This window comes from Musa acuminata, chromosome BXJ1-5 (genome assembly GCF_036884655.1).
Source record: "Musa acuminata AAA Group cultivar baxijiao chromosome BXJ1-5, Cavendish_Baxijiao_AAA, whole genome shotgun sequence".
Lineage (NCBI taxonomy): Eukaryota > Viridiplantae > Streptophyta > Magnoliopsida > Zingiberales > Musaceae > Musa > Musa acuminata.
This window is the reverse complement of record NC_088331.1, coordinates 10,947,538-10,956,687: the sequence shown is the minus strand read 5'-3', so window position 1 is coordinate 10,956,687 and position 9,150 is coordinate 10,947,538. Positions and strand designations below refer to the sequence as shown.

The window sequence follows — 9,150 nt, the reverse complement described above, 5'->3', positions numbered from 1 at the left end:
GGGTTGATATATCAGAGACAAATAGATACTTTGCGTAGATGATATATCAAGACTTTCAAATGCTTATGTCTTGGATGACTATACTCGGTGCAAGGAGATGCCTTGTCTATTTGTGATGGATTAGATGTGATAAATTCTTTGCCCGATTATGATACATCAAATACTTTAAATACTTTTATCTTGGAAGAAGACATTAGGTACAGGGTGTATTTGGTGCTTTGAATATTTTTGTGACATTAGACATAGAGTGTATCAGGTGCTTTGGATGTTTTTATATTTAATGGACGTATTAGGCATAAGGATATGTTTTTATCTCGAGTACTCTAGATATTTCTATTATCGATAGACACATAAAACATTATAAAGATATTTTATCTAATTAGGATACAAGGAGCACTTTCAATGCTTATATTTTAAGTGTATGCATTGGATGAAAGAAATTTTTTTTCCTAGTTAAGATACATTTGGTGCTTTAGATACGATACATTTGGTGCTTTAGATACTTTTATCATGGGTAGGCACATCAAGCATAGAGATATTTTACTTAGTTAGAATGCAAATATTTTACTTTTGATACTCATTTATTATGAGCAAATATATCAAACACAAGAAGATTTTTTGCTTAATCAAGATACATTAGATACTCTAGCAATGCTTCATATACTTGTGTTCAATAGTTACATTGATACAAAGAGATGCTTTACTCAAATATGATGCATCAACCCTTTTAAATGCTTATGTCCTAAATGAATGCACCAAATACAAGAGATAACTTATCTAAATATGGTGAATTAGATGTGAGAGATTCTTTATCCAATTATGATATATCAAATACTTCGAATACTTTTATCCTAGAATGAAATGTTAGACATAGGGTGCATCGAGTGCCTTGGATGTTTTTATCATTGATGGACATATCAGACATAAGAAAATATTTTCATCGATTAGAACATATCAAGTGCTCCGGATGCTTTTATCATGGGTAGTCACATAAAGCATCATGAAGATGTTTTATCTAATAAGGATATAAGGTGTACTTTCAATGCTTATATCTGCTTTTATCATGGGCAGATACATGAAGCATAGAGATGTTTTACTTCGTTAGAATGCAAGCAGCACTTCTTATGTGTATATCATGAGTAAATATATTAAATACAAGAAGATTTTTTGCTTGATTAAGATAAATAGATACTCCACCAATACTTCATATGCCGATACGTCAAACACAAAAAGATACTTTATTTGAAAATGACATATCGGGATTTCAAATGCTTATGTTCGGGATGAATGCATAAGGTGCAAGGAGATGCCTTCTCCGATTATGACAAATTATATATGAGAGATTCTTTACTCAATTATGGTACATCAAAATACTTTGAATACTTATATATTGGAAATAGATATTATACATAGAATTAGATGCCTTAGATGTTTTTATCTTTGATGAACGTATCAAGTACAAGAAGATATTTTCCTCGATTAGAATATATCAAGTGCTCTAAATAATTATTCTTCGTTAAGGTGCATCGAATGAGTTAAAAAATAATTATTCTATCGAAGAGACGTCCAAACTCGATGCAAGTCAATTCATCAACATTAATCGTAATTCTAAACTATTGATTGATTTTTTTTTCTTCCAAAAAATAAAACTTGAACATGATAAAACTTTGCATATAAACTGGGAGTTGTAAATCGAGCCAAAGGTTTTAAACTATTATTCTAATTAGACAAACAAATCGAATCAAACTAAACCGTACCACCATATTGGGCTAAATTATGCTTAGTCAATCTCATTCACAATCTATCTCATTAAGTTGGACACACTTCCCCCACTGGAATCGGAATAATGGGCGTTCAAAACCAATGCCATATCACACATTATTCATCGTAGGAGGCTATGAACTTTGGAAACATTTGGAATATAATCTCACCTAACTTGACCGATGGATACCGCACAACATGCTTCTTTTGGCTGTCGGTATTCTCCGCAGTTGTTTGACGACAACAAAAAATAATTCTTCTCACTTGTGAGCCACATGTTCATGTGTGTTCTTTAGTGCCACCTTCTCCGTGGCCTTCAAAAAGCACGACCAAAGTCATTTAGATCCTTTAGAAAAATGGTGTCGTGGATTCTAAACCACGTTGAGGTTGATAAAGATTCTGCCCACCAAAACAAGAAGTAATTTGAATCGTCCATTTCATTGGTCTCTCTTTGGTCGTGTCCTATTATTTTCCGAACATCAAATCTAATCATGTGTTAGAAGCCAAAAAACAACTCTCTTCTTCAAAAAAGAGTATCCATAGTGCTGTAAGAATTGGATTCCCACTCGAACAAAGGCAAACACAATCCTTTTCTGTTCATATTAGTATTGGTGGGGACCGCAATCTACCACAGAATCCGAGCGAGACCGTGTGGATCACGGCGGCGCACACGCGGCGACCGAGGAGGGCCTCCTGGATTACGCGAATGCTTTCGACCACTCCGCGTTGGGATACCCTTCGCGTTGTTGACTTGTAATTGGATGAAAGGATCGGGTCCACAGCGGGAAAAAGTAGTCGTCACGCGCTGCGCCGGGATTCGGCCAGGTAGAGGGTGACACGCGTAGATTGTATCCGAACAGGAAGAATCCGTCTACGTACGCCTCCGACACCCTCTCGCGCTCTCCTGCGGCTGTTCAGTCGATCCCGCTTTTGTCATTATTAATGAGGTATATATCTCTGTCGTGATGTTATGATAGATGTGAGAGTTGCAACAACTCGTCCTTGGTCGGCCCGCTCTGTTTCTTCTTCGTCTTCCGCGATCTCGGAGTCACGACCGCAGACCCAGCATTGGGACACACGCAGAGGCAGGGGCAGAGGAGGAGAACGGAGAGAGGGATATGGGGCCGTGCCTCTCGAGACCGGATGGGTGCGTCGGAGGGCAGCGGAGCTCGGCGGAAGGGACGCGGCGAAGGAGGAGGAGGAGGACGATCAGGCGGCGTGCGGCGGCACGGAAGGTGATGGAGACGATCGACGAGGCCCAGGCCGATCAGGCGCCCTACAGCAACCCCGCGTTCCGAGGTTGTGGCTTGACTTCGTCTTCGCTTGTTTTTGGTGTTCGATTTGGTTTGGGGTTTTCGAAGGGGGCCAAAAAAGGTGAGGTTTTTATGGCTGGGGGGTGAGTCCTGATGTGCATCGAGCTGGTTTTGTTCCCAAAATTGGCATCTTAGCCACCTGGTTTTTGGATTCGAATGATACAGATAGATAGGGGAAGGAGTGCCTTCGACTTCGATTCTTAATGGCAGTAGATATTTGATCGAAGTTGGGACGTTGAAAGAGATCAAAGCTTTATGCTTTAGATTGAAAAGTCAACCGGATGATCATAGTCGTCTATGCTGCAATTGAACGCGGCTTGACAGAATAATCAGTGCAACACATGCTCTGTAGCAGACTTTTGATAAGTTCTTAAGACATGAGATGTTGATACTGATTTCATCTTTTTTACCATGTTGTTTACTACTGTTTGGCAATAATCAGTTGAGCAATCCTTTTGGTTTCTCTAACTATATGGCATTGCTTAAAATTGAAGCTATGATATCGACAGGGAGTACCGAGGAAGCATGGTTCGACACATTCTCTGCGGTTGCATCAGATGAGGAGGATTTTAGGAGCGTTCAGGATGGTACTACGTTGCACATATCAGATTGATATTGGATGATGGATCCTTGGCAATGATTATTCATCAATATCTACTATTCTTTTCGAGCTTATTTGATATTCCTTGTCCTTGAGTTGTGATATGCGTCGTAAATTTCTGCAGATGCTTTCTCCATAAACAGTTTTGAAGGCGAAGACATATTGAGCCCTTCATCTTTCAGGGATGGCAGCATAGGAGCAAGCCACCCGAACGCTTCCTCCATTTCTTCTATTGATCGACAGCAGAAGGGACGAAAATTAGGGGAGCAGTCTCCAAAGAACTCGGAGAATACTGCGAAAGCCTTTGTGAGTCTTGAGGATTTGTCAATCATGCCTGCGGATGCGAATGCTGGTGGGCATGATGGGGGTATATTGAACAATTGCGGGATCCTGCCAAACAACTGCTTACCATGCCTCGTTGCCCCTGTATCGACCGCTGAAAAGAGAAAAGCTTTATGCTCAAGTCCACCAAACTCAGCCAAAAAGACATCCTTGAAGCTTTCCTTCAAGTGGAAGTCAGGGGAAGCACATTCCACATCTACATTATGTTAGTATTACTACCCTCTCTTCATTCATCTGGATGCTGGTTTTTTCAGTAAAATAATTCTTGGACTTTGGACTTCATCTGAGAGTTGTTTATTCTCTGAAATAAATAGAAAAAATATCATCAAACTAATTGTTATACCCCACTCTTGTCTCTTGAATATCTTAATCTTCACCAGCAATAATTTGTTCGTTTCTTTTGTGTCCTGATCTTTTCTGATTTGTAGCAACCACTGAATCTCATACATTTTAGTTGAACTAACTGTGTTTGAGTATTTCTCATTAATTTCATGTATCATTTCCATTTGCTTAAATAGCTTTATTTATGAGTTCATAAAGAAATCTTTTGAGGCTTTCTCTTTGATCATGAAATGTAATACTGACTTTTGTCTTTTATTTGTGTGCAAGTTTCTACAAGGCCCTTTCTTGAAAAGCCACTAGCAGGTTCTCAAGTTCCTTTCTGCCTGCTAGAGAAGAAAATTCTTGATAGCTGGTCACATATAGAGCCCAGCACATTCAAAGTACGGGGGCCACATTACTTTAGGTAGTTGTAGTTCAATTATCCAAAGATTTACTTTTTTCTCAATTATAGTGTGGAAATGCCTCATTTTATACATATGTGAAATCTGGATGATGTAATTGTGACTGAATTTCTGATGTTAGCTTTCAACTGTTGCCAGGGACAAGAAGAAAGATTTTGCTCCAAATAATGCAGCATACTGTCCATTTGGTGTCGATGTCTACCTGTGCCAGCAAAAAATTAATCACATTGCTCGATTTGTGGAACTCCCCAATTTGAGTTCATCTGGCAGGCTCCCACCTATTCTTGTAGTTAATATTCAGGTACGTAGCCAAACCAGCCTTACTGAAAGTATGTTTACCTTATGACTTTTACTTGCTGTTTCAAGATGTATGTCATGCTCTATGATAAAGCACATTATAATCGACATTATGATACTAGTTTGTGGCTTGAAACACTGTCCAGAAATATAGTTTTCCATATCCACCAACAAAGGGCAAAGTAATCTAGTGTAACAAAGATATCAGAGCATATTTTATCTGCTTACCAAGAGCGGTTTAGTTTATCATTTGATGTGAGCATAGGTATTGTTTTTAAACTTCTCCATTCATGTATAACTTATCCCAACTGGTACATCAAGGAGCCAAACTAAAACACAATTTTGTTATTTGGTATGAACAAATTTTCTTGTTTGCTTGTTCAAGGCATCATTGTATTTGTGTTCTTTAATTAGCTCAACAAAGAACTGAAAGGACCGAATCATTTGGTTTGCTATAACAGCCGACTTTCTTCTTGATACAGGAACCTGCATTTTCAAAGTCAATCTTAAAGCATAACAAAAGTAACATAATGGAAGACTAAATATCTTGACTGAGTTTGTTAGGGGTGACAACATGCTTGTTATTGAAAGGGCTAAAGCTTTATACTACTAACTCTGGCATACTTTTCTGGTCCTTGTTCTCTTTAAATCCTCTTCCTATATCTAGTCGGTACTTGATTACACTTTTATCCAAATCTCCAAGAAAAAGCAGTCATATCATGTGTATGCATCAAATGTTTCCAAGATCTAGAGATTCATGCGAGAGAACAATGGAATTTTCTGACCATAATGTAAAAACTGAGTAATGTTGATGAATAAAAGAATTCAGTTGAAGCATTTCTCTTACTTTAATAATTCTAACTGCAACTATACATCTATACCTATCCTGCTATGGTGCTACCTTATCTTTTTTACTTTATTGACTCCTTATAGACTGTCATCATGATTGTTGACTTTTTAGCTGTATTGTGTAAAGGAGTCGTGCTTTCTCATGTTAAGAAGGTTAGATGTAGATGGCAGCCAGTTCCTGGTGGTTTGTCCACCAACTGCTTAGGTTCTCATGGGACCAGATATACTGTACATATTGAAAAATAAGGAAAAAGGAAGGAGGATATAATGACATCGTAATGCAACAGTAACCATTCACAGTATCAGCTGGTTGGCTGGCCAATGATTGACTTGCATGTACCAAATCAGTTTTCCAATTTACTCGGTCAGGCTTAGATACTGGGACAAACAGTCAACAATTCTCTCTTAGATCAGCCTGGGCATATTTGCTGTTCGGATTCCCTAACTAATATGTATTGTGTGAAACGAAAGAGAGTTATACATAAAAAATTGGATCAGAAAAGTGATATATAGGCAAAATAACTTGGATCAAGGATTCAACTTGTATTCACTTACATATCGGTCCAAGTTGATATCTGAAAGAAACCTGCAATGTCCTTTTTTTGCTTACTGTATCTACAACCTTTTGAGTATCATGCAGTCAAACTTATCTGCAAGATTTGTTGTGTCTCGCAGGTTCCACTGTATCCTGCTACTATTTTCCAGAGTGAAACTGATGGTGAAGGAATGAGCTTTGTTTTATATTTTAGGCTTTCTGAAGATTACTCAAAGGAACTTCCATCTCATTTCTTGGAGAATATTAGGGTAAGATTAATTCTGATTTCTGATCAGCATCTTTTTTTTTTTTGTTCATCCAGTAAACTTCATACTCCAAATATACACTTGGGAGATTGAGGTGTTTTAAGAGCATGATTTATGGTTTGTGGTGCATGGCATGTTATGAGTGGTCAGTTGTAGTTTGGACTATATCCATTGTTATCTCAGAGTGCCTGTTGTAACATTGTGAAAAAGGCCCATACTGAGTAATCCACTAGGTTTTAAGTATAATAAGAGTGTGTATTGTAACAGCAAATACCGGTCTGATTAATACCAGTCTGGACAGGTTTTGAAGCCCTGGTTGCATCTATGCATATGGTTCTTATGCATAGATGTCTGTGACTGTATCTCACTTTACTGGGCGCTTACTTTTTGTTGGTATCTTTTGGAAGAGTGTGTATGCTTTCGTCATATCATTCGAATGATTGTTTAGATTTCTATACTATATTTTGATTCTTGCACGTCTTTCTTGACAGAGGATAATTGATGATGAGGAAGAAAGGGTCAAAAGTTTTCCTATGGACACATTTGTTCCCTTCAGAGAAAGGCTAAAAATCCTTGTCCATGCAGCAAATTTGGAGGATCTTCATTTAAGCACTGCTGAGAGGAAGCTTATAAATACGTACAATGAGAGGCCTGTTCTTTCTCGTCCACAACATGATTTCTATTCGGTAAGTTTATCCCTCTTTGGTGATAAAAAAAGTTTGCATCACTGTAAGATCCACATCATTGTGCCACTTTGGCCTAATAGGTTTGAGTTTTGGGAACAGTATATTCCTGTGTGGTGCAGAAATTTGGAATTTAGGTTCTGTGATTGATATATTTTCTACGTGAACTTTGACATGAACTGCATGCTGCAGTGAGACATCATTCTAGCACAAATATTTCATCTCATGACCCTTATGTTGCTGCTGTAATTTACAATTTGCAGGGCAATAACTACTTTGAGATTGATTTGGATATACATCGATTTAGTTACATCGCGAGGAAAGGATTTGAAGCATTTCTTGACAGGCTGAAGTTTTGTGTATTGGACTTTGGCCTAACAATACAGGTAACTCCTTTATGTTCAGCACAAAACCGAGATGCACTTGCATATTTTCATTAATATGAATCATAAAGTCAAATAATTTCTTTAGAAGTTGTAGAGGCCTCTGCATGTTAAGTTTAACAGAAGCATCGAACGAACTAATTTCTTTCGTATGCAGGGGAACAAGCCTGAAGACTTGCCAGAGCATATCTTGTGCTGTGTGCGGCTGAATAATATCGACTACACCAGTTACCTTCAACTTGCAGTTAACTCGCATCTGGCACAATGAACTGCTAACCAACACAAGTGTTTGATTGTTTAGATATCGACAATTCCCAAATCTTCATACCCCATTGCAACTAAAACAACCACTGACAGACACAAAAAAAAAAACTTGCTGAAGTAGTTACAGAGAGGCATGAAGAAGATTTCTACAAACTGTGAAGAAGCCCTCTTTGACAATGGACGGATGCAAGCAGGGCTTCGTCTTGTGGAAAAAATAAAGTTCGATTCTTCGAATGTGGTCAGGACAGATACTCTCTGACATTTACACATTTACAAGTTGAAGCGCGAAAGGTGGAAACACAAAAGTTCGACATTGATGTCGCATTTGTATCTCCCGCGACCGCAGAAATGCATGCTGAATAAAAGAAAAAAAAAAATTCTTGGGTGCTCCAGCTTTCAAGCATCTGGATGTCTCTCATTTTCTTATCTCCGGCATGTGCACATTAACAAAAGCAGAAATTGTAGTTTGGTTGTATGTTCGAGTGTTGAAATGAGATGAGCTGAGAGCTGCAAAAATAATGATAAGAAACAGAAGCAAGAAGAAGAGTTGTGTGGTTTGGCCTTTTCATGTTCGTTTACGGACAGAGTTTGCAGTGATAATTTGTATTACTTCAGCCTGTTGGCCGATGTGATGTATCGCAGCAGTCCAACAAAATAGAAAACAAAAGCAACGAGATCGATGATGAAGCCAAGTTTCAACCATGCAATCTTGTGTGCACAACAGGTTTAGCATTCATTACCCAATGCAGGTGACCACCATCAGAAGAATCCGACAAGCTATACCGATGTTGTTAGAACATGAACACAAATCAACGAGATTGTGTCAACGTTTACGGGCGACAACAACGATTGAAATGAAAATAACGGGAGGAATTAAAGAAGGAAGAACTCGAAAGTGGATAAACAACAAACTATCCTGGGATGAGAATTCGCTCCGTCGAACTCAATTCCATGTACTGTGTCATTCCATATGCGGCCCGGCGACCCCTGCCTCCGGATCGACATTGCTGCAGCTTTGGCATTGTTTTATCGAGAGAAGAGAGAGAGAGAGAGCGAGCCGCACTTTGAGAATCTTCCAACGACATGAACTACGAGGAAGGCTGACAAGCGGCA

The 9,150-nt window shown here is 38.6% G+C and overlaps 1 protein-coding gene across 2 annotated transcripts; it reads left to right on the top strand.

The window, feature by feature from the left end:
* The first annotated feature begins 2,737 nt into the window (after positions 1 to 2,737).
* Positions 2,738 to 8,744, top strand: LOC135673780 (uncharacterized). Of its 2 annotated transcripts, none has more exons than XM_065183067.1 (9): positions 2,738 to 3,060; positions 3,584 to 3,661; positions 3,800 to 4,222; positions 4,627 to 4,762; positions 4,899 to 5,061; positions 6,582 to 6,710; positions 7,199 to 7,393; positions 7,654 to 7,776; positions 7,931 to 8,744. In XM_065183067.1, the coding sequence occupies exons 1-9, from the start codon at positions 2,880 to 2,882 to the stop codon at positions 8,039 to 8,041; spliced, it is 1,539 nt and encodes a 512-aa protein (XP_065039139.1). In that variant the 5' UTR covers positions 2,738 to 2,879; the 3' UTR covers positions 8,042 to 8,744. The 2 variants fall into 2 exon arrangements, with proteins under 2 accessions (XP_065039139.1, XP_065039138.1); XM_065183066.1 differs by having other exon boundaries at positions 3,569 to 3,661.
* Positions 8,745 to 9,150: the final 406 nt, after the last annotated feature.